General features: G+C 39.2%; 2 protein-coding genes across 5 annotated transcripts in view; both read right to left on the minus strand.

Moving 5' to 3' along the window:
• Window positions 1–2,576: 2,576 nt before the first annotated feature.
• galnt7 (UDP-N-acetyl-alpha-D-galactosamine: polypeptide N-acetylgalactosaminyltransferase 7) lies at window positions 2,577–24,999 on the minus strand. 3 transcript variants are annotated; one of them, XM_042434219.1, is made up of 15 exons: window positions 24,531–24,999; window positions 22,229–22,340; window positions 21,068–21,386; window positions 16,086–16,252; window positions 15,492–15,622; window positions 15,139–15,218; window positions 13,474–13,656; window positions 12,074–12,191; window positions 11,855–11,977; window positions 11,619–11,734; window positions 10,936–11,038; window positions 10,701–10,799; window positions 10,077–10,205; window positions 7,255–7,285; window positions 2,577–4,541 (listed from the first exon to the last, which is right to left on the minus strand). In XM_042434219.1, the coding sequence occupies exons 1-15, from the start codon at window positions 24,651–24,653 to the stop codon at window positions 4,435–4,437; spliced, it is 1,941 nt and encodes a 646-aa protein (XP_042290153.1). In that variant the 5' UTR covers window positions 24,654–24,999; the 3' UTR covers window positions 2,577–4,434. The 3 variants fall into 3 exon arrangements, with proteins under 3 accessions (XP_042290153.1, XP_042290162.1, XP_042290170.1); XM_042434228.1 differs by lacking the exon at window positions 13,474–13,656 and adding an exon at window positions 13,904–14,086 and having other exon boundaries at window positions 24,531–24,998; XM_042434236.1 differs by lacking the exon at window positions 13,474–13,656 and having other exon boundaries at window positions 24,531–24,997.
• A 373-nt stretch (window positions 25,000–25,372) lies between these two features.
• The window catches only part of LOC121912152 (ankyrin repeat and SOCS box protein 5-like), a 40,931-nt gene continuing 39,659 nt past the window's right edge, over window positions 25,373–26,644 (minus strand). For both annotated transcript variants that reach the window (XM_042434257.1, XM_042434248.1), the window contains one exon: window positions 25,373–26,567. In XM_042434257.1, the coding sequence (XP_042290191.1) occupies window positions 26,440–26,567 (128 nt within the window). In that variant the 3' untranslated portion in view covers window positions 25,373–26,439. The remainder of the gene's footprint in view (window positions 26,568–26,644) is intronic.

Genomic DNA, 26,644 nt, shown 5'->3' on the forward strand with positions numbered 1-26,644 from the left:
TTGTGCTTGGCCCTAAGCACCTTAGAAACACATTAGCTAATGATATGGCTACTCTGGATGGCATTACCTTGGCCTCCAGCACCACCAAGGAAAGTGGGAGTTATTGTAGTGAAGAAATGTGGGGGAGGGTTTCTATCTCCCTGTGGACACTCATTGAGGAGAATTCCCACAAACCGAGAACTAATTACTGATGACTCTCACCTGTACCAAGAGGGTGTGGAGAATCATGTTGGGATAAAAGTATGCATTGAGTGACCGGACAGCGCGTGACAGAGACTGAACTGCGTTGTTCCATGGCTGTGGCACTGTGTATTCACTGTGTTGCCAACAGTGAAGACAGGAAAGCAAGTTATCTGTTCCTATGTTAGGAGGGGAGGCTAGGCGCCTCCTTTAGGTAGTGAGAGACCGGGCACTAGAAAATGCCTTTTTCCTGTGCTTCATTCATCACTGTCTTGGCATCCTGGCTGCAGAGAGAGTTTTTGTGAGTGCTTCCTGGTTTTACGAGAGACTCCATGTCCATGCTCCACAGGGGGTCTTGTCACCCGACCAGGCAAGATAAGTTAAAATACTCCATGTTTAATGTTTATATATTGACTCGTTAAGAGTTTTCTTGTCTTTGTCTATATATGATTTATCTTAAAGTAGACTTTTAATAATTTGACACCCTATAGAGAAGCCACTGGAAGGCAACACTGTGGCTAAGGGGGCCCTCTGCTTCCCCTCTACTGGTAGAAATGGTTCTGACCTGCCTACAGTTTAAAATGGTCAGCAATGGGTGGATGATGAAATAGCAAAGGCTCAGAGTGAGGATGTGGAATTACAGCAGTTGATTTACCATAAAACACATTACATTTCAACCGCCTTAAACCTTATTTGTCTCCCTGTCCAGGGCCGTTGCTGAAAAAAAGGTGGTGGCAACTTTACACTACCTAAAAATCTTTAATAGTTAAAGTTTATTACATTATCTTTGATCAGGATATGTCCTTCAACTCCCACATAAACAAATTTCAAGGATTGCCTTTTTTCACCTACATAACATTGCATAAATCAGGCACATCCTGTTTCAAAAAGATGCAAAAAAACTAGTCCATGCATTTGTTACTTCTAGGCTGGATTATTGCAATTCCTTATTATCAGGTTGCCCTAACAAGTCTAACAATTCTGTTGTGATTTGGCGATATATAAATAAAATAAAATTGAATCGAATTTTCTATGTTGCTTATTAATTAGTCTATTTAATCGGATACAGATTTATGTTTGTGAAGTGGAGGTGAAATGGGGTCAATTTGATGAGACCTGGAGACACATAAGCCCATAATTTCGAATATGGACTGATATATTCCTGCTCTGGAGGCCCAAAGTATTCTTGCTGTCCTGACCACCCACTTTATAAGAATTCGACCTCCTTCCCTCTGCTATTTCAGAATGCTTGAAACAAGGACAAGGTGTGCCAGAGTTTCCTGTTGTTATTGACGGGCTTAATTTGTTAGGCTACTTTTTCTGACTTTTAACTTGCACATCCATATATATTTGTAATATTATTGCCACTGTGTGTGTGGCACTGCACAGCATTTTACTCAATTGATTTTGTAATAACTTTTGCACTTCACTTGCAGTGCATAATACTAGATCTTGTACTGTTGCCATCTTTGGTTTTTCTGTCTCTGGTTCAATGTGGTGTCTTTTTTTTTTTTTTACTTGAGCCAATGGTTTCCAGGGTATTACCAGGCATTTGTGCCTGGAAGTGGTTTTCAATCTGAGACATAAGGTCACGTAAAAACATATTGACTCATAATGCCTGAGGAGGACTAATATATTACATGAACTACTGTGACTACACTCATGGAAAATTTAAATTTATTGAGAAGCACAATGTTGCCTCTCTGTCGTCTCTTGTCAGACTTGCCGATGCTACCAGCAGCTCTGTGTGAGAGGCACAAACTGAGGCTACAGTTAGCCAGTGTTCTGATATTTACACTTGGCGTGGCAGCTGATATGAAATATACACCGGAGTCTTGCATCATCCATCACAATTAGGAAGGGGCAGAGAACCTGTATTATCATATGCCAACATAGACTTATGTGCTTATGTGTACAGTGTAATGAACGATTTAGTGTTTATAAACTTTTCAATATATATTTGTCCCTTTTCCCCTACAGGTCCAAAAAGGCTATCAGACAAGGATAGACTGGATATTAGAGAAAATGCACAGATGAAAAGGAGTAACAAAGATCTGAGTATACTAATAACGTTTGAAAAACCTAACAGCTGGGTCTTTCCTCGGGCCATCAGATCTCCCTGTCACCTGTTTATGCTGAGACTTTTTCAGCACATTTGTTGCATCGCAAACAAAATTTCAGAGGTAGAAAGGTCAGAGACAAATATCTCAAAACCTGGACAATGTAAACCAAAACTACCTGCATGGCTCCATGCCACAAGAGCTCAGTAACATAACATTTTTTGACGTAGGTAAAGGTTTTCTGCGTCTAGGTGATCCCACTCTGCCTTGTCACAAAGTGCAGAAAATAATTTCTCCAATTTCCTTAAAACCTCAAAAAGAACACAGTGGTCATAGTAAAAATCTGGTCTTTTATTTCCTCAGTCACCCACTGTTCAGCCCAAATTAAATCTCTGCTATAAGTTAGATATTTACATCATTCAAGGCCCTTCTCAAAATGTATCATGATCGTCTTTAGAAAGAAAAGTATTTACATTGTACAAAACATTGCATACATGATCATCCATACACCAAAGCCCCATTCCCCTGCAAAAACAAATACACAAACAAAAAGCAGTCACATTTTCTTCATTTGCCATTTTCCCTATTATAAACGGTGCATTTCTCACCAGTATAATTCCCCACCACAACAGCCCTGTGTTTTTGTTCCCTCCTCATTTTTCAGACAGACAGTCAGGCAGTAACTAAATCACAGTCAACTGGTCAGCTACTGAATTACTCATCAGGAGTAAGGCAGGCAGTTCATAAGTCCTCAGTTAGTCAGATCAAAGTTCTCAAAGATGTGCTTTCCTTAGCAAGTTTAAGTTTCTCTCAAGCATCTCAGTGTCTATAGAGGTTGATGGAAATGAGTTCAAGCCAATAAAACCAAACAAAATAAAGACAGCCTTTAACAGCATGTTGTAGGAGGGCTGGACAACAGTTGGTTTCAGAAATGGCACAATGTGAATGGACCATGAGATGGTTTAGGGAACTAGCACTGTATGAAGCTTAATGCAGAAGGCAAACATTGCTTTATTTGTTTAAATCTTTTTATTATCTTGGCAAGGCTTTTTGTATTCAGTGTGGTGGATTAAATTCTATGTATTCATTAACCAAATTCAGTCTGCTAGAAGACTTAGCAACACACTAGAGGTGGCCCTTTTAATAGGAGCAGCATTTTGAGTGCAAATGTGAAGAAAAAACAAAACAATATTGAAATGTCAAGTGTCCCTTTTAAGCCTGTTCAGCATGTGACTGGAGGAGCTTTAGTTACACATGACTGGTATGTGAGGACATCTCTCCACCTTTTGATGCTTTTACCTTGTAAAAGCATTTTGCATTGTACCTTACTGATTGTTAACATGCAGAAAACAAGCCAGGACTTAACACTCATGAACATCAGCATGACACAAGTCAGCTATTTCAAAAGTGCTAACCTGATAGCTCACTCCTCATCTATTTTTGTTTTTGACATCGTTTCGACTTATCATTCTAACCTGAAAGCAATCTAAACCTGACTTGCAGACAAAAGCCAGTGTCTGCAGCAACACTCCAATTGGTTAAACACACTGATGATGCAATTGAATCCTCCACCAATAAAAAGGACTCTTTGGTAAGTGAGCTCATCAGTTTGGCTAACAGTTGATTGAAAATGTCTAATAAAAGTGTGACTTTTAAATAGTAAGAGTTGATGTGAGTAATTTCAGAAATCAATGTACTGGTTTAGAAAAGACCTGAGAGCCCAAAAGAACAGATAGAGGGACACCATGTAAACACAACCACCATGAAGGACAGAGAGAGAGAGAGCCTAACATGATTCCAGTTCAGTGCTTGGTCAGAGGACCAGTAGCTTCAGCCTCCATACTAACCAGTTCTTCTTCTGGCATTCTGGACTGTCTATGTGCCTATATAATTCATGTTGACAAAGGCATATTTTGGCTAAGAGCAATAGTTTGGGGTGGAAGCTGTTACCAGGTGATACTCAGCATCTTTATATTTGACCATTTGGCTCCATCATGTTGGAGGTGCACTGACACTGACTGACTCATACCTACAACATGTATTCTTTGAGGGACAGTATCAGCTTGATATATCTGTAAACCTGTAGTATGGATGTATTTCTTGGTGGGTTTTAATCGGTGTGTATGTCCTCATCCAGTCACCATGTCCCTCTCTAAGCTCCCAGTGGTTTTTTTTTGTGCGAGTTGTCCAGTCTTCATACAGCCACTATGTTGTTCATCTCCCATCTCTGAGTGGTTTTACTGGTGTCACAGTCTGATATGAACACTTTGTGGAGTAGGTCTGAGCGGTCCAGACATTTGCCTGTTAGGAGAACACAGATGACCATTACTCATACCTGTGTGCTTGACATTCTGTTAAGGTATTCACTGTGTGTATAGAACATTTGGATTAAACACATTAACATTTAATGACAGCCAATTCCTTCTGTTTTCTTGCCATCCCAACTGTCTGATGTGATTTAGTGTTTTAAGTAGAGATAACAATCAGGCAATATTTGTTTTTTAACAAACATTTTTGATAAGGATCCTTTAAAATTTGTTATTAAATAGTTGCCACCAATATCACACACAATAGTGTATGTACTGAGCAAGACATTTTACAGTTGAAAAATGCCAAAAGCACAAGACACCCACCCACAACAAACTGTAAACAGTTAACAATGGAAATTAAATTAGTATCAGTAACAACTATGAAGCAACAGAGATATAATTCATTTGCAAAGACAAAGGATTCAAAATTATAACAATATATAATAATACTATATACTTATATAGGAAATTATAGAGGTGACACAGCACTGACAGCTATGCCATCGTTAAGTTGTTGAGTCTTGATTTGTAAAGATCAACAGATCATTGGTTTTATGCCAATTACATTTTCAAATTCCTCTATAAAAAGATACATGGCATCAAGTGTGTGATAACGGTCTTTTTTTTTTTTTTTTTTTAAAAAAGTACCACACTAAGGCCATATGGTAAAATTTGAATAATTTATTTAAAAAGTAATTATTTCACCAGTCAATCGGGAACAACGCAAAAGCGAAAAGAAGAGCCACTAGATGGCAGAAGGGTACTTTACAACAACAGCTTGAATTTCCTTTCATGCAAAAAGCAGGTGAGGAACATGCTTTTTGCAGGTGAGGAAATAAAGTTAAAGTCATGTTGCACTTTTTAGATGGTCCCTGTGCACTCGTCTTACAGCTGGCTGTACATAGAGACCAATGTTATTAGTCCAGCTCGGAGGATGGCTTGTTTTGGTGAAAATTAGGTTGTAGCTCACTGTCTTACTACCATAAGAAAGATTTGCGTTTGTGTTTTAACGTTTCGCTTGTGAGTTATTGATCCATGAAGTTCGAATCTGTCAATATATTTCCAACTTTACCTAAGTGTGTCGCATTACCTACAAACTGTAGTTTTTCTGTCAACGACATGTTTGTTGTTTACACAACTCATGGGGAGAGCAAAATGCCGCCACACCAGTGACTTCAGGGAAGCAAGAGGATTTTCCATTTGTGTTGTTTCTCCATCATCTCTGACTCTGGCAGTGGCTATGGTATCTCGAAAAGTAATGCAGCTGCAGATTACCAGTAAACTACACTGTGTAGTCTTTGAAATTATTCCCCCCCCCCCCTTCAGACGCACACAAGTAGGCAGGGGTGGAGAGAAAGGGAGAATTACCGATCCTACTTTTGATTTTGAAGGTCGAAATTGAACGCTCATTTCGATCGATTTTCGATTTAGAATAGAAATCATGACACCCCTAATGAATTATACTAAACTACTATACTACTAAATGTAAACAAACATGAATTTGAAATTTCTGTATTGCAATTTCTTGTCATCTATCAACTGACACCAATATATCTATACCAACTTCAAAGAGTAACTCCACAGGATGACAATCCTGCTTGAACTGCAGGCTCTGGCAAAATCCTGTGAAGCACAGCATTTAACTCTACATCGAGGTTGGGTGAAAGTGCACCAGATAGGAGGTCCAAACCATACTCTAACTCTATTCATGTCAGGTAGGGTCTGTTTTTACAGCCACAGGGCTTGGGTCTGTGTGTCAATATGTATAGTACCTGATTGGATCTGAAGGGATCCAATCGTGCTTAGTATGAGCTCTGATCACCTACCTGATGTGTAACTGCAAACCTTTTTCATAACCGCAAACCTTCATGCAAATCTTTATGCACTAACACATTGGTAATTATTTGTGCAAATCTTTTTAATTTGCTCACAAAATGTCACTCACAGCTACAGATCTCCTTACAGATTCAAAAATTAAATCTATTTGTTCAGATATTTTTTTACACATTCAATCATTTGAATTCATTTGATCAAAATGTTTGTGTAAAAACATTTGAATTCATTTGATCAAAACGTTTTACACATTCACAAATTTGAATGTACACAAAATGTTTTTATACATTCAGATATAGTGATACACAGCTACGATACATATGACCCTAATTTTATTCCATATGGCTGCTTGTTGATCTATAGATCATTATGCTGCTGGTGTTTTCACTTTATTAGGGTCTGTTTGGGTCGACCACCTTTTGAATCAGGTCTAATTACACTCAGGTCTGCTTTGGATAGAGTTAATTAACTTATGCAGGTCAGGGAAGTTTTTTTTTTTTTAAAAAGGTCTGTTTCGGATGGTGTCAGATCTCTACAACAGATCACACCTAACCACACTGAGATGTGATGCTGGGTGTATTCCACAGATGTGCATCTTTCAACCTATAAACATCATTTATGCTCAACCTCTGATTGGCCTCTTACACTCACCTTATCCACTTCACCTAAAAATAATAACTAAAATAAAAAAAGTTTCTGACATCACTGTCTTTATCCTCCAACTGTACAAACCAAACCATATGTACTTTGAACCACACCAGCAGTCTTTGTGTGAGCAGGCTACAGTAGAATTTTGGAAAAACTTAATTGAAATGAAGACTTCCTAATCTTCCTCGTATTGCAAAAATGATAAAGTATGTGCAGATATTTACCTGTTGGCACATGAGTAAACCGATGGAGATCCTGTATGGACAGGGAAAAACAAAGAAATAGGAGAGTCCACTGTTAATATAGGGTTCAACAAAAACATTTTTTAGTCTGTAACCTACCGGCCCTGTAACAGCCAATAATATAATATATAATAAATTATTACATTATTGGCTGGTTATAACATTAGCTGGTTTAAAAAAAAAAATCATTAAAAAATAACTGGAGCCTATACTGTAATAATATACTTATATCACTTTAAGTTTTATTTATTGGCTATAAAATGTCACACTTCTATGGCACTTACCCTTACTGTTGCCTCTTTCAAATAGCTGCTCAAAAACATGACCACACACACACAGCACCCATACTCTGCGCACACGGGCATGCCGCATTTATTAACTGACACACTGTAGTCTGTACTGTACATTTACTGCCAGATTGACAACTTACTACTAACCTTTTCCTCGGCTCCGCTCACATTCACCATCACTTTTGTGACGCTCGCTTTGATTTGATTCATTGATTGGGACAGTGTGCAGTTTTAAACATTAAAGATGCACTGCACCGGAGTTAGCTTGAAGCTAATTTGCATCTGTAGTCCCCCACAATCAAAACATACAACTGGACAACAACAAACAGTACAAAGCAAAAAAACTCAAAAAACCCCAAAAACAAAACAAAAAAAACCCAACACAGAACACACCATACAAAATACATTTCAACTCTCGCTTAACCACTCACTCGCTTACGCTCTGCCCCATTCCTTAAAAGGAGTTATGCTACCTGGAGTTTCCCAGGCAACCACACAGATGTTGAATCGCGTTTCAAAACAGCCCTGCACAGAGGGTCCCAAACGCTGTTGAATTCTGAATGAATGGCTATTTGGCGTTATTTTTGACATCACTATTTTTTGGCCTGGCGGGGTTCTCGTACTGTACTATTATAGGGGAAATGCTGTCAGCTATTTCAAAGAGGCAACAGTAAGGGTAAGTGTAATGGTAAGTGATATAAGTATATTATTAGATTATCAGCACCAGATATTACATTTATGATTTTTTTTAAAAAAAACCTAGCTAATAATGCAATAACTAGCGAAGAATGTAATAACTTATTAAATTATGCACAAAAAGCTATTACATTAGTGGTTTAGAAATTATATTACATTATGGGTAAGTTATTACATTATCAACTTTTATTACATTAAGAATGGAAATATTATAACTTTATTTGCAGTTACTACATTAATGGTAATTATTACATTATTGGCTGCTACAGGCCCCAAGACAATTTTTACTGGCCTCACATCCAAGAGTTGAAATTATTGGGATTATCACATCAAAACTAAGGCTACTACTTTCCATGTTCAATCTTTTTTATTAAAAAGGGACCCTGAAAACAACAGACCATTTTGAAATGCTTTTTTAAAAAAAGTCAGAGCCCTTAAAACAAAAAAAACCCAAACAAAAACCCCAACACACACACAAAAAGAGAACTGCTAACATGGCGTGCCTTTGCCCCCTCTGACAGCCATCTCTGAACAACTCCCCTCAATGCTGATGGTTTGGGGGTCCTTCCAGGAAAAATTGAGGTCATTTAACTAAAAGCTATGCATTTTCACATCATTTTGGACCATTATCATTACAATATTTATTAAAACAACAACAACAACACAGGTTGTAGTTTTTCACAGTACACTCAGACATTAGCAAGAAGAAAAGCCAAACAAATATGCTTACTGATGAAGTAAGTGCTAGGTCCTGAAGTTATCCTTCACATTTTCATGAGTAATTGCTTGCACTGTGTACCATAAAAAAATAATCACAAAACAACATGTGGCAAAAATTGATATCTGATATGGGTCCACTTAGGCTCTGACATGGCAAGTTGGCTCTACAGCACCCCTAACAATTTTCAAACCCCCACCTTTTAAATTTGACGTAGATGAACGAAATTTGGTTGGCAGAAGTAACATCTCCAGACTTAATGTGCAATTTTTGCGCCGTTTTTGCCATTTACAGACATTGTACTTTAACAAACTCCTCCTAGAGAATAACCAGAGTGCCTTCACGTTTGGTCGGTGATATCTAAAGACCTTTGCAATGCTCAATTGCGAAATTTTGAGTTTTTGAGAAACAGGAAGTTGTTGTGACCTGAATGTACATTGTAAAATTTGGAGACTGCAGACAAAGTAGTTGAAAATATCGCTTTTCTATATGTTGATGCTTGTTGAACAGGTGTTTTGTGGTGTTTGTCTTATTGGCTTTTTATTCCCTAAGCTTTTACTGCACTTAATAACAAGCGTTGAGTTCTTGTCAACTCCAGTAAAAAATGTGTTCTTTCACTTCACCTGGTTCACTGTCTCCACCATGGCCTCTCTGTTTTGCTGTCTGTTCTGTGTGTGTGTGTGTGTGTGTGTGTGTGTGTGTGTGTGTGTGTGTGTAGGAGCTGAGCCCCACCCTCAGTCAGTCTGACACAGAGAGCAGAGGGGAGGACAGAAGCTAGTGTGACCATAAATTACAGCAAAACATGGTAGAGAACTCTCAGCAGTTTGTTTTCCTGTTCATTCTGCTTAGGTGCTGTGAAAGGGTCCCAAATTTATAATCAATTTTCTATTTTGCAATCTCCAATTTTTTTCACCATCGGCCCAAGTTGCTCAATTGACTGGCCTGACATTGGGCTGGCCCCAAAAATCGGGCCACCGTTATTGTTACATTCTGTAATAAAAGCTTTCTGTATCTAACAGTCTTCAGACTAATCAGTGTGCTCTCATCCTCTCCTGTTTCCACACCATGGTGAGCATTTGAGGTTTGAGTATGTGTCTCACCTTGAAGTACTTCCACTCAGTGTGCTGGTTTTGGTCACAGTGTGTAATAATGACAGTTGAACTATCACCTCCTCTGGTCAGGCACTGGTCATACTGCATCAGCTGGTTGGCTTCATTGATACGGAACAACTACACAGACACAGTTCACATAAAACCAATCAATATTCATATCACAGACTCCTGTGTAAAGCACTAGATGCCCTAAGGCCATTAAAACCTGCATCTGGCCAAACTTGACTACAAACAAGAGCATTCTGTTGTGGTGTAGTTAAATATATTGGTTCATTGACATGTTCCCTCTAAAGCTACCATGTGTCATCACTGTTACCAGTATCAAAAAAGACAATGGTAGACAGTAATACACACCACTACTTGGCAGGTAAACTTGTCTGACTAAAACAGCTACTTTTCCTGGACAATACTTGAAGTAAAATCTTAAAATTAAGAAACTAAAGACACTGAGGGGAGCACACTGGTTGAGCACATTGTCAAACAATTAGATGGGGCAGAATTAAAAAAAGGGTAAGAAGTAGTTCTATAGTGGGGGACACAGCTGTTCTACTAACCCTGCTGTTCCCTGGCAGAGAACAAAACAAGCCAGATCAATAGTATGAGTTTCATTACCTGGTTGCCCCCCATCCTGTGGCACGGCCCTATTTCGACATTGCCTCCATTTGTGTGTCCCATACTGTCAATACAGTAACTTGTCTCAAAGCCCCGAATCTATGCAAACACAAACAGGATATACACACACAAATACATCTGAAATATTATCCTGAACCGTAGGATTCTGTGTGTGTGTGTAAGCCGCAAGCTTGAAAGGATACAGTAATTGAACACGCAGTATATGTGTACTTACCTCTCCCCATTCCACATTTTTAGGAGGCAAAGGGTAATGTAGTGGAATGTCATAAGCAATTTCCTCCATGAACCATTTGAAGCTCTTGCATCGATGTTCCTCCCTGACAAACAATTCAGCCAACAAACCAAAAACTATTAATTCACAGCCAGTGAACTGAGAGGTTCGCAGTGAGTTACTCATTAATCGCCAATTCCAAAAATAAAAGTAGAAATTAGGATTTTCAGTTTATTTCAATTTTTCAAACTGTCTGTGTCTGTAAGGTGCATCAAGCTGAATTTAAGGCCTGTGAAGACTTTTTAAACTGTTCACAAGTGACATGAACAGGATAATAAATAATAAAATGCTCTTCTGAAACATCTGAACTAAGAATTCAGATGATTTGACACCGTTCTAACAGTTGTAAGGCCGTTCAACAGGACGAGTTCAGACACTCAAACATTAGAGCAGAGATGTCTCATTTTGAAACATTAAGCACTGAACAGGTTTATCTTTCTTCACAGCGCACTTGGGGTATTGCAGAGAAAAACAGTGATCAAGTTAATAAAGTGAATGAATCGTTAGGAAGGTGAGCAATTCAGAGATGTGTAAAAACGTCATTAAATTAGACAAAAAGATTGTATTTACTTATATAGATGTTTGGAATTTTAAAGTATGCATATTTTGTTGTATACATTTTATACCTGAAGCGTTTGAGCTCACTGATGTCTCCGTAGGCTAGAGTTAGAGTTTCAGGACGACTGGCGTAGAAGTAGTCCTTGTATTCATCCCACCATACCTCCACCACACGAACATAGTTCTACACACACACACACACACACGCACATAATGTCAACAGCTGTCAAAAGCTGTAAACCACAAGAAACCAGAACAACAGAAATTGGTCAAACTGCAGGTGTTTGGAAGTGTGCTATTCTACCTTCAGTGTGGGTGAGGATCCAACATGTGCAGGTGGAGGGTTGCCTTGCCATCCCTGAAGTCTGTAGATATGGCCGACACGAGAACATGGTACAAAGAGCAGCTTGCCACCACACTGCCAAATCTACATAAACAAATGATTAGTAGGTGACTTTTTAGATGATGTATGACAAGCCAATCAGTGTCAAAGTGAAAGTGTCAACCAATAACTGCATTCTACCTTGTATGATATTTCAAAATTCTCTCCTCCCCATATCTGCAGTCCAGGATCATACAGACCCATCTCAAAGAAGAAGTCTCTCTCTATAGCAAACAGACCACCTGCCATGGCTGGAGACCTACAGGTATACAGACACATAAAGACACAGACACAGACACAGACACACACTCAGACATGTGCATCACAGTGTTCACAAATTTGTGCATCATCATCATCATTTGTGCATTATCTTTTCCTTTCAGGGGCCCGTTTCATGAAAGTGATTTGCAAGCACTGCTTACATTGCAAGCACTGCTTACACGCAGATCACAAATAGTGGCACTCTGTCCTTTCACAAATGATTGTCACTCTAAAACTGCAGATACGTTTGCAATCCAGCAGTCCACCAAGAATGGTGTTTCTTTTTAGTAAAATGTGTTAAAATTAACGCAAGAAGAAATTCTCATGTTGCAAGTCGCAACTTGCATGTTGCAAATATGGTGAACCAGGTTGTTTTGAAAATCTGTTCATTTCTTTCAAAACACTGCCTTTACCTAAAGCATAATCAGTCAGTCAGTTACTGTTTTAACAACATTAAGAACACATAAAATCAGACAGATAGAGAAAAAAAAGTCTGAGCAATAAAGAAATGAGTGAAAGCATAGCTGAGAAAAAAAAAAGATGGACAGCAAGACATGATGAATGAAAAAGTGATTAGGGAAGGTGGGAGTGATGGTGCCCCAGTCCGAACCCGACTCACACCAGAAGCTCCCCTGCAGACCCCAACAAACTGTCCAAACACAAACTCATCACTCCCGCAGCTTTTGGATCAGGACCAAATCATTTCTGGGTATGTTGTGATAGCCATTTACAGTCTCAGTAGTTGAAAAACAGGATATACTTGCTAAACTGGCCTTAATTACTGTAGTTACACCAAAACCTTAACGAGTCAGAGTTTAAGACAAATACGAGTAAAAACCACTGCATTACATGAGCAAGGCCCACCATTAAGTCCCATTAGAGGAAAGTTAGAAGTAAGCTACTCACCATCAGTGGTAGCTAGCTTTGGTTTAGTTGGTTAGTTGAAATATGCAGTAAGGTTTAGACTTAATGATATATGTAATGTTTGCCAAATTTAAATATCTTGTTACTTGGCATTAAACCTCAGCTGTTGGTACCCATACACCCTGGTATTTATATTTCTGGTTTAGAGGTTAATTTAGGCAGTTCCATGGAGCTGAGTTGGTTTTCTGTATTTTCACTGCTTAGTTTAATATTAGCATTTCTTCATAAGGTATTTGAGGTAGTAGTAATAGTCTTAATGTCAGACCAATCATTATTATTTTCCAGGTTAATTGGGATGTGTTTGTCTTCTGTGTTGACACTGTCCAGATTAGTCCGGACACATTTGTTTTCTGTACCTATATGGCTCAGTACGGGTTTTTCTGAGTGTTTTTTCTCTGTCTCCCAGAGGAACTCTCTTCCAGAGCATGCTCCAATCCCAGGCTCCTCTAGCAAAGCCGTCTTCGTCTCCTCCACCCTGGGGGTCGATGGTGAAGCTCTGGCCATGGATGGAGTCGATCAGAGGCACCGTACACACCGTTCTGACAAAGTGGGGGTGGACGGGGAAGGGGCCATGCATTCAAGATACATGGTGGGGGTGGGGTGGGGTGGGGGGTGGGGGGGGTGGGGGAGGCATTGCCAAGTATAAACACAATGACATGGGGTGGGATGTCGGAGACCATGACAGAGCGAGACACAGTGAGGATAGGACAGGTGGGATCAAGGGGTGGGAGATGGAGACAAACAGAACAGGGGTGAATGTTAGCATGCTGGTTGCAGTGTGTATACCGGTAGGGTAGGGTGGTATATTTTCTCTTGGCCTTCTCTTTCTGGCTAAGGGGTACTCTCTTCCAGAGCAGGCTCCAATCCCATGCTCCTCTAGCCAGGCCGTCCTCATCTCCACCCTGCTGGGGCTCCATACTGTACTCATTACCATCTATATAGTCTATCAGTGGTACTGTACATACTGTCCTACACACACACACACACACACACACACACACACACACACACACACACACACACACTTTTGTCTGTATTGGGCTGTAGGCTTTTGATGACTAGTTTAACAGTACATGCTAAAGCGATAGTCAAAAATCAAGTTAATGAATTTATTTCAATGTCCTGTTCTAAATGTTGCAGATGTGAGTTTTAGAGAACAAATATGGAGATCAGATAAGTGTCTAGTATCATCAAAACAAGCAAGTTGCATTTATATACAGCCAATATATACACTTTATTGGCATCAGTAGACACTGTTAAATGAAATAGGAGCCATCTCTAGTATGTGTCTTGACACATGCAGCTGGACCTTTCTTATTCAAACTACAATGCAGAATCCTGTGGACAGTCACACCTGACATCGTATTAAAACACTGCTGAATAGGTATGCTAAAAATCATTTACTGTGTGATTTACTGTTGATTTTTTCGTTAAACATCTTGCTGAAATGCACAATGTTTGAGGTTTCAGAGCAAAAGCAGATATAGTACAGTGATAAGAATGAACACAAACTCTGTGAAAAATCTGACGCAACCGATGAATATGTAGACATCTGTAGAAAACAACCAATCCATAGATACCTTTCACTGGATGATGGCAGAAAAAAAAAAAATAGGTTATATAAAGACTAGGTCTTTGAAAGTTCAGAATAAAAGATAAGATCACAGCTCTGGATATTTGTGAACCAGTATGGAAATGTGCCTGCATACACCAACAGAAGGTCATTAAACTGTTTAAAGAAATTGCTGCATAAAATATTGAATGTAATATTGAATCATTTGCATGTATTTATAACATACTCTGTGCAACACAAAACAACAAATGTGTATATATAAAAAAGATGTGCTAAAAAGTAAAGTTTTATCTAATCTAATCTAACAGGCTGTTATCAAGTTACAAACCAGTCTGTAAACCATTTCTGTTAGATGACAGCCCACCTTTATACAGTGAATACTCACTGACATCTATTATCGTGTGTGAGGCTGAACATGTCAGTGTGTGTGTGTGTGTGTGTGTGTTACCTGTCTTCTGAAATAGGAGCAACCAGTGGAGCATACCAGTTGATTCCAACCTCACAATGAGCATCCAAGTAGATCAGCACCTAGAAAACAAATGCACATAAACACTTGGATGCCTGTGTCACTTTCTGTTTAACCAGAATGTAATGTTGACAGACAGGTCCCTGGCACTACTTATTGATTATAGTGTTTCACACCTGGTTTAAGTTGAGAGATCAAAATTAGAAAATGCTATTTTGTAATGGCAAATGTGGCAGGTAAAGCCACTGATACATACTCACACACTGGTAACAGTAGCAGTGCTGGGAGCAGCAGCAGTAGTGAATCAGTAGCAGACATGTAAGATCATGTGATACCTGTCCTTTAGTGGCCTTCTTGGCTCCTATACTCCGCGCCTGGATGAGACCTTCTCTCTTCTCATTTCTGAAGAGTTTTACAAGACCGTTCCATTGCTTGATGTACTCCTCCAAACGCTCCTTTAGATGGACTACACACACACACAAAATAATTCTCATTGTGCTTCTCAATAATACATGACACCATTTCTTTACATTTATTATTCCTTATCTGTACTCTTGTATACATTTATGTTTAAAGAAATGTCATTACATAATATCTCATTTGTAACAGAGCAACTGCTGTCCTGTTGTCAATAGAGTATTTCACTTTGTTACCCACCAACAGAGGTACTTAAAGCCTGCATGTTTACCCCTGTTCATTAAGAGATGCGAGTCTCTTGTCCTGACAACATATTTAATTTACTAAAGTGAATTTAGTTGTCATCTTTGAACAAAATCTTAACCCACTGTCACCGTTTACCCCCCCCCCCCCCCCCCCACACAACCCTTTCCTAATTCAGAATTGGGGAGGGCTGTGTCAAACAATTTCTGTAACTTTCTGAAACCAATTTGACACTCTCCTCACACTGTATGTGAGAAAAACAAAACCACCTTTGTTGCTGAAGTCATCTATCATGACGATCTCAGCCAGGTATCTCCTGGGAGTCCTCTTGATGACGCTGTGGACGGTTCTCATCAGTGTAGACCAACCTTCATTATGGAAGACTATTATCACACTGGAGGTCAGCAGTCTGTCATCATAATGCCAGTACTTACACCTAGAGAGGTGGGACAGAGTGCTAAGTGCATGCTTAAATTCAGGCAGAAATGTTATGTATTCCCATTAGAAGGGTTCCTGCAGTCTTAATGATGCATGTTTATGTCACTGTGCATGGGTGTGTTTGCAAAAATAATTAGAATCTCATGGACTTTAATTATTTGGGGCCTATATGAGAGTTTGTTAAAACTTAGTTAAGAGTTGTCATTAAAATTAAAATTCCAGACACATTCTATCTAAATTGCTTTGAAATGTAAAGACTAAATCGTATTGTTATGATTACAAAAATATTACGTGTTATAAAGGGTTTGTTAACAATGTACAATACTGGTCAAAAGTTTTGTAACACCTTATTTTATTGAAATTTACAGTACATAACTGAAATTAAAGCACAGAACAAATAAACAATTAGAGATTTGAAAAAAGATTTCATGGAATCTCTTTAACAAATTTAATCTAACTTTTTGACTCAAAGTACCCACGTTTTGCAGATATTACAGGTGAACACACTTATGGCATTCTCTCTACGATGGAAATCAAATATTGTTTGGAAAGTTCTTCCCAAGACCGGTAGAAGGTCCCACAAATGTTGCACTTGCAGGTTTAGCTTTCACTCTTCAGTCCAGTTCATCCGAAACCAGTTCCATGGGGTTTCGCTCTGGAGACAGTGCTGGCCATTCCATGATTTGAAACCCACTGTCTTGTTCTTTTTTTCTAAAAGGTATTTCTGACAGCATGAAGGTATGTTTTGGATCAATATTTTGCTGTAGGATGAACCTCTGTGCAATTAGGTGTAGACCAGAGGATACTGTGTGGCTCTACAAAATGTTGTGGTAGCCCTTTTGATGCAGGGTGCCAGTCACTCTGAATCCAGCGAAAGAGCCACAGACCATCACGCTTCCTACGCCAAGCTTTTATACAGACAAAGGATTTGTATGTAACCATCTAAAGTTGGGACATCTGTAGGAAATTGTTTGCATCAACTTTCAAGACTTAATTTACATCCATTGCTGCAGAAAAGCTGTTTTGCTCTTTTTTTTTGTTAACCTGAGTTATACTTGTGAAATTTATGTCATTTTTTCAGTTTTTCAGTTCAAATCTTTTTTTTCCATCTCTGGCAGTTACCACTTAACTTTGTACCATTTAAGGTTATTCATCCGACTTAAAATGCTTAAATTTCAATAAAAACCGGAAAAATGAGGCCGTTTTAAAACTTTTGACCGTTAGTGTACATGTAAAAGCTTTAAAAAAAAAAAAAAAAAAAAAAAAAAAAGGGGGGGGGGGGTACACCACCGATTTTACACATCAGATCAGAGTATTAGTCTGTGAAAACACTTAAATTCCCCAAATCAGGCTTGGAGATAACCCTCTGACAAAATTATGGTTTTGGTTGTATTACGGGAAATGTTGGATTTGGATGAGTTACAGTCTCATACTGAAACCTGTATACTTAACTGACAGGAAGGAGGTGGATGCAAGCAAGCTCTGTGGTATGGTCCTGCTTGATCTCCAAAATACCTTTGATACTGTAAATTATGGGATCTTGCTGAACAAACTAAGAGCTGTTGGTTTCAGTGAAGTAGCAATCAAATGGGTTCAGTCTTATATTACAGGTAGACATCAAAAGGTAGATATTAAGGGACACTCTCAAGTCCTAAGCCCATAACTTGTGAGACTCCTCAGGGATGTGTCCTGGGGCAACGATTCTTTTTTATTATACAACAATAACTTCTCTGTCTGCCTGTTCATGCAGTATCAAACATCTAAACATAGCACAAAAAGTAAGGAAATTTGTGCTTGGTGTTTGATTATTTCTTTGTTGGAACAATGCTTCTTGGCAATAAATCTTATACTGTTGGAAAGCTTGTTTATTTCCCTCTTAAATGGTGCCACATTTGTAAGGAACATGCATTTGTGGGATGAGCAGCAGAGCTGAGTATGTGGGTTGTGCCCATGAAAAATATGCCAAATACTATAAATATTACATAAATTCAACCAGCATTTGTCACAAGTCAGCCAATGTGGTTGTGTTGGTCACTCTGGCACGAACAGCACGCCCAAGCTGATCCCACAAATGTTCAATGGGATTGAGGTCAGGACTGCTAGCAGACCATTCCATCCTCTCCACTCCCAAATTCTGGAGGCAGTCCCTGATAAACCCCACAAACAGACAAAAGCAGGTTGAAGAATGGGATGCCATCCCACAGCAGTGTGTGACCAGGCTGGTGACCAGCATGAGGAGGAGGTGCCAGGCTGTTGTGGCTGTGTATGGTTCTTCCACACGCTACTGAGGCTCCTGTTTGTTAAATGAATAAATTGTTAAATTGCCAATATGTCTTGTTTCTTCAAACTTCAATCATACAATCCACCAAACAAGAGTCAATGGCAGAATAAGCTGTTTGACATTGGCAGAGAAGATTTGGCATATTTTTCATGGGCGCAACCCACATACTCAGGTCTGCTGCTCATCCCACAAATGCATGTTCCTTACAAATGTGGCACCATTTAAAAAGGAAAATAAACAGGCTTTCCAACAGTATAAGATTTATTGCCAAGATGCATTGTAGCAACAAAGAAATAATCTACCAAACACAAATTTCCTTACTTTTTGTGCTATGTTTATAAACAATCTTTATATAAATCATCAAACAATCTCATAAAAGATAAACTCTGTAGAAAACATTGAGAGAATATTGACTTTGGCTCTCTGATAATAGGGAAAACTGAGGCCATTCATTTTGGCTCTAGATCTAGCACATTTACAAATTCTCAATTTTCTTACCGTGGAAAGAAGATTTTTTTCAAATTAAGTTTGGCCTCTCACAAAATTGTAAATATAACTGCTGGTTACTTCACTATTTTAGTCTTACCAGAGATCATCATAATTGTGCAACAAGAGGTAGTTTAAAGATATACTATGCAGGATTTGTCGGTTGGTGTTTGTAAACAAAGCACTCAAAGTTGGCCCCTCCTCCCTGGCTCAACTTACCTGATGCGCCAGATGGTTTGTTACACAGAACCATCTGAGAAGTAGTCCTTTGAAACTGTTTGGAATGGGGCAGGCACTTTCAAAGAATACTTGAAATGTGATTGGATTAACCATCTGTCTATCTCTGTCTCATTTTGCAAGGCCGTTGGATTCACAAGATCACAAGAGAATCCTCACAGGACGCTGACTGGTCTGAACCACTGGTGTTTCAGACACAAGCACATAACTTGAAGCCTGACAAGATGAATTCTCACATGATCTCATGATCTCGTGAATCCAGCTGCCTCGTAAGGTAACGATTCAACCAGAATGAGCGAGAGAGAGAGAGCGCGAGAGAGAGCATGAAGAGAATGAATGAAGAGAGCGGCGCTGGCGAGAACAAAGCCATGAATCAGATAAATAAAATGCTATTTTCTGATTGTTTCACAGCAGTTAGTTCTAAAGCACAAATAAACACACCCACACCTCCGCACAACCCTGTGGGAAGGTGCTGCATTGCTGGATTTTGTGTGTATGCAGAGCTTCATCCTGTCTGCTGTGGCCTCGCCCTCGGTCAAGCAGACACATAAACCTGCAGCTAAATATATATCCATGACACAGAAACAGAGAGCAGAGCGGAGCACAGGAGAGAGACAGAGACAGCACTGTAACCTGGTCACTACATTTTTAGTCCTAACCTCACACCCTGCACGCTGACTGGGGGCTACACACCCCCTGCCCAAAGGTTGACGCCCAGAAGTGTCCCGAACACAGCAAAATAATAAGAAAATACAGGCAGAGGGCAGGGTCTTTGTAGATACATACATCGCCATACAGTTGTAGTGGGTCATAAGGGATGATTGAGAGGGATTCTTTTTGTAAGAGTCTATACATTGTTTTTTAGGAAAATCCTGCAAAGTATACCTTTAATGTTATTCCTTTTAGATTCAAGAGTTCCAAAAATACATTTTTATACCTTGCTGTAGTGTGGTCCAGGATCCTTGAAGCAACAGCAGATTGAGAGGGGTTTCAAACTTTTGGTAAAGAAGTGGTTGATAGTCAATTATAGGTCTGTTTTGTCTGTTCTCATAGGTTGGTTTTGCTTGTTTGTATAACTTAGTCTTGTCTGTTTGTTTTGTTATTGTGTGTGTCTTAACCTGTCTTGCCTGTCTTGAATATCTGCCATGTTACCCTCCTTCCCCTTGAGAGGGACAACAATGGAAATAAGCTTGTATTTTTATCGTTGACAATTAAATTGTATGCAGGACTGGGTGACTGCTGTCTTGTATATATACACTTTTATTTGTAGAGTTGGGGGATTCTACAGTACGTTTTTTTTCACTAAACTAGACTAGAGTTACAACAATGCAATGAAAGACAGTAATCCCTTTACTGGAAAGTATACCTTTGACATGGGGTTTTTGATCCTTTAAGGCTGTATGTGACACCACTTCATGGATGCACCAAACATGGTGGGACTGGCTCAACCATATTCAATTGACTGTCATTTCTTAAACAACTTCTTTCATTTAATATCTAGACCAACTCAATTTAAAGTGTTGATTTATTCCAGGGTGACAGAATTTATGCCAGCATTGTGTTTGCTTTTATTTGATTGTTCAAGCTTGGCCCGTACCTGCATTATTTGCTGTAGGAGTTTAACTTTTCCTATAAGATACAGAGAGTGTTGTGTGGTGTAGTGGTCTATTAATAGAGGAATGTTAAATATCAGGTTGTAAATTGTTACAGCCATGCTATAGTAGTAGTGTAAAGTAGAACTGTATGCAGCTGAAACTGATATTATGAATAGTCTGTGAGAGCAGTTGTGGTATGAACGGCAGTACTCACTCTTCATGGCGTATATCACTGATGGTCCTGTCCAGTGATATCATGTCACTAGCCACCATGTTGAAGCCAAACTCTTTGATGGAAGCCTGGATGGCATCTTTGTACTCTGGACCCAGGATAAAAGGCTTGGCTCCCTCTCCTGGACCAGCAGGGACCCCCGGAGGCTCAGGTTCCTTAGGCTCAAAGTTTCCCAGCATACCTTTCTTCAGGGTGGGGGTGTTGTAGTTGTGTGAGTGGGGTCTGAATGTCACATACTGCTGCTGGATCACCTGCTTCTGGTTAGGCTGCTGGTCTGAGTTGTGAAGATGGTTGGCCCCACCTGGAGACGACAACCAGAAAGCAAAAGATGAAAGCGATGAGACTATACTGGAACATTCAAGCACTGATAAAATTATAGTTCCTTATGTATTGTGCCCTCATTCACAGAGAAAACCAGCAGGCAAAAATTTATTTTTTTGGAGATAGGCTAGTCTATCTTTCTGATGAGGTCCTCAACTAGTAGGGCTGCAACTGACAACTATTTTTGATACCAATAAATGTGTTGATTGTTTATAATTTGAGATATGAGAAAAAGGATACTCATTTTGTTGAAGCATCTAATAGCACCTCAAAAATTACCAAATTATAGATGAATTTTCAATAGTCAACACTGGGCAGGTGAAATATTTAGGAGAATTTCCTCTTCCTGGAGTCAAAAGATAACTGATTAGATACCTTTTAAATGTAATTACTCCATTACATTAGTTTTAGACTTGCCATAGTGTTGCTGTATTCTAACTTTACTATAAAATCTATAAAATGTATCCCAGTTGTAGAAATCAGTCCTTATACTAATTATATTATCCTCAACTTCTAGTTGACCAGTAGGTTTAAGCAGGGATGGAGCGAGAATAGAAAAGGACACTGTTGTTCATAAGCCTGTGTTAATTCTCTGATAAACTGCTTTTGATTAAGTGTGTAACAGCTCAATTGCATTGCAAACACTGCTGCTAAATGTCACACAAACAAAACCTACAACGTACATATGCACCAGGAACTGTTTAATTGCAGGTCACCTTAACACCTGGACGTGCTTTAGCCACAGTCAGTAATGCTGAAATCTTTTGTAGAGAGCTGAGTTTGTTTATGGGATATTTTAAAAAATGACTTAGTGTATCTTACCATGTTTGAGTCTGATGGAGTTGAGGTCAACCTCCACTCCCTCCACATGAGGCCAGGGCACTACAGGCTTAAACTGATCTGATAGGTCTCCTTTGGGCAGCGAACTGTCATCCTGTATGGGGGGATGTGACAGGCAGCAGTACACAGATGAACATCATTAACATTTAGAATAATACAGAATTGAACATAAACAATAGGGCTGTGGATGAACAAGTGGTGGTGAGCAGGAGGACACAACACATCTGGTTCAGCGAAAGATGGAAACACATGTATCATTTGGAAAGATTTGTTCACACTGACAAAGAGCCTGTCACAACAAATTAGTAATGAGTGTAGGTTTCATTGTGCTCATAAACTAACAGAATTATAACCCGTCACCAATCTTATTTTGGCAATTACAGATCTTTTTTGCCTCTTTTGGCACATTGTTGATATCTGACCTGGGGGGGGGGGGGGGGGGGGGGTGGGTAGTATGAGTGGAGACAGCGCTGCTGGTGCAGATATTGGTGAGGATGAGGTTTACAAGGCAGAAAACAAGCATTTCAGTCCCCAACTAGGGCTGCTTTATTAATCACATTTTAATTTCAGTTACGATTTTTGCTTCCAACAATTATGAAAACAAGATAATCGAGATAAATTGATTATTGTACCGCATTCCATTTCACAATGATGCTCTGGTTTTTGTCTTGTGTTGTAAGTGCAGCATACTGTGTGTTGGAGCAGCCAGACAGGGCAGTGAGAGACAGACAGGCAGAGTGGAGCTCTTCCTCACAACGCCAATGTGTCTGAATTTTACAAATGTTCAGCGGTGGAAACTTACTTATTTAGACATCTACAGGCTACTTTGTTTGAGTTTCAGTCAGACTTTGAAAGCTATTATTTTAGATAAGAGGACAATTCATTCTGTGTAATGATCTCTCCTTTCATCCAGCCACTTGGCGCCACGCCACGCTATACTCAGATTACAGAAAGCAGGTTTCTCATTTACATGACAGTTAAGAAATTAGCTTTCTGGAGAAAACCGACTGTAACCTGGTAACTCTAGTGCAAGTAAACACACTGCATGATAATAGAAGTCAATGATTTCTGTCAAACATCATTTCTCAAAGTACCATGATGAAGGATCATTTTTGTATTGATCACACAACATGCATCTTAACAAATTTTGATAATTAACATTTTTTAAATTGGTTTTTCAGTTGAATTATAGTTAAAGTTAAAGGAAATCCAGTTAAAAAAAAAAAAAAAAAAAAAAATCAATAAATGTTTCCAAAGTCAACGAGTAATAGTGTTAAATAATCATGATCTTAATATTGACCAAAATAAATCATGATTATGATTTTTGCCATAATGGAGCAGCCCTATCCCCAATGCATTTTAGTGTGTCCTTAAAGATGTGTTTAAGCCACATTCAGAGGGATTCATATTTAGGGGAACATAATGATTATCATTACAAACGTTTTGTTTTCACAAAGTCCTTGAGTGAACATATGAAAAGGTTAATAGATGTAGACATGTAGGTTGTATTCCGGGGGTTGCTCATCACAGTGCAATTCATGTTTTGAAACTAATGTCAACTATCTTCTACACATTTTCCGTAGGAAAAACTTTCATACGAAAGTTATAGCATTTTTGTGGTTCCAAAAACTACCTTAATATGTTCAATATGCCTGTTGATCATAAGAAGCAACTTTGACGGCATGTACTTGCTACAGAGTACTCAGGAGTTTCTGGTCGAAATACCAAGACTTAAAGCAATGAACTTATGCCAACTGTTAGCTAACACACAACACAGTTCCGCCTTAATGACGTATAATACAAATATGATGACATATGCGGATATGTATCCTGGAAAGAACGACAGTGTTTAGGAAATGGCATGTTAACGGTAACATGTTAGTAGAGGTACTAAGGCTGGTATTAAACAAGGAAGGATGCAACTGTACATTCAAATGTGCCTATTCACTAACGTTATCCATGTATCAAGACAGTCACCGTTACCTGACCAGGAACCAATCTCCATGACAACCAATGCAGTAAAGCTAGCAAAACAGCTGAATGAAAGCGCCTTATAATGAGCGACTTTTAACTAACGTTAACTAAACAAGAAACATATCAGTCTTCTGCTGTTATCAGTCATCCACTGACTTGTAACTCATTTGCACTGCATTGCACTGCTGGATGTACGATTCGTTTTAACATATAACTAGAGTCGGAGTTATGTTAGCACTGATACGTGTAGTTCCCTCTGTTGGAACCGAAGTTACGGTTAACGTTAACTGGTCTGCGGTTTTCAACTCACCCGTTTTCCAAAGGGGTTCTCATCGTGGGGTTTTGGCGACAGAGAAGACCACAGAACCACCAAACCAAGAAACGTCCCAATGACAAGCAAACTCCGTAGAATAAAGCCGATTTTCAGCCTCATCTTGGAAGTGAAGCTGCCAACAGCTAAGCTAGGTTAGCTAAGCTACTGCTCCTAGCAATGGCTAACCAACTGACAGGATAGCCAGACTTCTAGCAACTAAGCTAGCTGCTGATATTGCAAGTTTGAACAAGTCTGAAATTATTTCGACGGCAGGCTGTGGTGCAACCAGGGCTTTCCGCTAGAGTGACACTTAATGCTAGTATTCCACTTAGCTGCTGGAGTCTGCTCCTTTTCGCCTCTTATCCTTGTCTCCTTCTACAGTTTGTCTTTATGACTTGCTACTGCGGACGGTGTTCCAGTCGTTCCAGCGTAGCGACACCCGCAATGTAGCTCTGCCCACCTGAGAGGCACACACAAGTGGCGGCGTTAAATAGCTAGCCACTGGACGCCGTGCCGCCACATGAGGCAAAAGTGTTGCCTGATATACGTTATTGATTAGTCTGAAATGTTTTCAGTATATTTCTTTAACATCCGAATATTAAGTATTCAAGTTGTGTCCCTCTGTTTGTAGTATGGCTTAGCGTGTAGAAGGGCACGTTTACTGTGTCACGGATTAGCAGGTATTACTGGGTGTGGGAAGAGAAACGAGAGGTCTGTCTGCTTTCTCAATCTAATTTTTTAAGTGACGTGCGGGTCAGTAATGAGGGTTGTAGCTCATTGTTCGCAGAGATAAAGACATACCATGGAGAGAGGGAAACGCCACGTAGGGAATGACTACTGGAATACACACACACACAACTTAATATGCAGTAATGAAGAATAAACAGGCAGTGTGGATGTGGAAAATGATATTAATATAAACAAAGCATAATAATAATAATAAATAATAATAAATGGTTGTAGAGAGTTGTCTATGTCAACTCCGATGCTAATTTCGACACAGAATATTGCATGAGGGGCATTTGGATATTAGGTATGTTCAGGTAATTTTAGAACATCTCAGACCTAACAGTAGGCCTCAGACGTAATTTAACACGTTGCCATTAGACAAAAGGCTTAAGGAAAACCACCACTTAACAACACGTCAAACATCACAGCAGAACAATTTGTAGACTACTTCTTATACCTTATGAGAGTCTTCCAAAACTACTCACTAAATGTGTTTTTAATCCTGCACTCAACCACAATTGATCATTCACATAATGAATCTCTTGATAAATTAGCTTTTGAAAATGTTGACACAATACACAAACAGTGTAATGATAGAGACTGAGGTGCATTCAAATAAACAGGCTACTAGCAAAACATAAGTGTAACCCTCATCCATGCTCACTGCTGTGAGACTGGCTGCTTGCTGGACAGGTCACTGAGGTCATGTCACAGATCATTTATTGGTATTTATATATACATACAGATACTTGAGGGACATTTTGTTCCAATGTAAAATAATTTTCAATATTCACAAAATGACATATTGTGCTTTACCAACACATAGAGCCAGAATGAGCTCACAGTTTAGATTAGCTGTCACTATCAGTCAGACAATCATCTGATAAGGGAAAGTATGAAGTCCTATAGAATAAACATTTAAAATGAGATTGTGGCAATTTTGTAACACAAAGGCAATGTACCAGAGTACTATACAGCAAAGTAAATGTTCAGTATTGTTTGATGTAATAATGTTGTAATAATCAAACTTACCCATACAGTTTAAACCATGGTGATGATATGTTAACATGAAATGTGGTTAATAAAGGGCTTAGCACATCCCATATTTAAAAGTTCAAGACATGGCATCTGAGTTTCAGTTGCCTCTCATTGTCATGCAGCAGGTGCGCCCATTATCCTATGTGTGCTCCAGGTAGTAAGTTAGCAGGGAAGGGAGAGGGAGGAGGGGGAGAAGCTTCAGTCTGGATCGGCCAAGCAGATTCCTAATCTGTAGACGACACAACTGGGAGAGACTCCTCGGAGAAACTAGAGAGAGACAGAGTGATTTCCGCATACTGTTATGCAGCTCAGCATGCATTTTAAGTGCTCTAAGCATCACTAGA

This window comes from Thunnus maccoyii, chromosome 2, assembly GCF_910596095.1.
Source record: "Thunnus maccoyii chromosome 2, fThuMac1.1, whole genome shotgun sequence".
Classification (NCBI taxonomy): domain Eukaryota; kingdom Metazoa; phylum Chordata; class Actinopteri; order Scombriformes; family Scombridae; genus Thunnus; species Thunnus maccoyii.

Coding starts and splice junctions, on each gene's coding strand:
- galnt7 (XM_042434219.1), bottom strand. CDS start 24,653: ATGAGGCTGAAAATCGGCTTTATTCTACGGAGTTTGCTTGTCATTGGG. Junction 13,657..15,138: donor GCTCCTATTTCAGAAGACAG/GTAACACACACA, acceptor CCACTTTGTCAG/AACGGTGTGTACGGTGCCTC. Junction 11,039..11,618: donor AGTGAGCTCAAACGCTTCAG/GTATAAAATGTA, acceptor ATTGTTTGTCAG/GGAGGAACATCGATGCAAGA.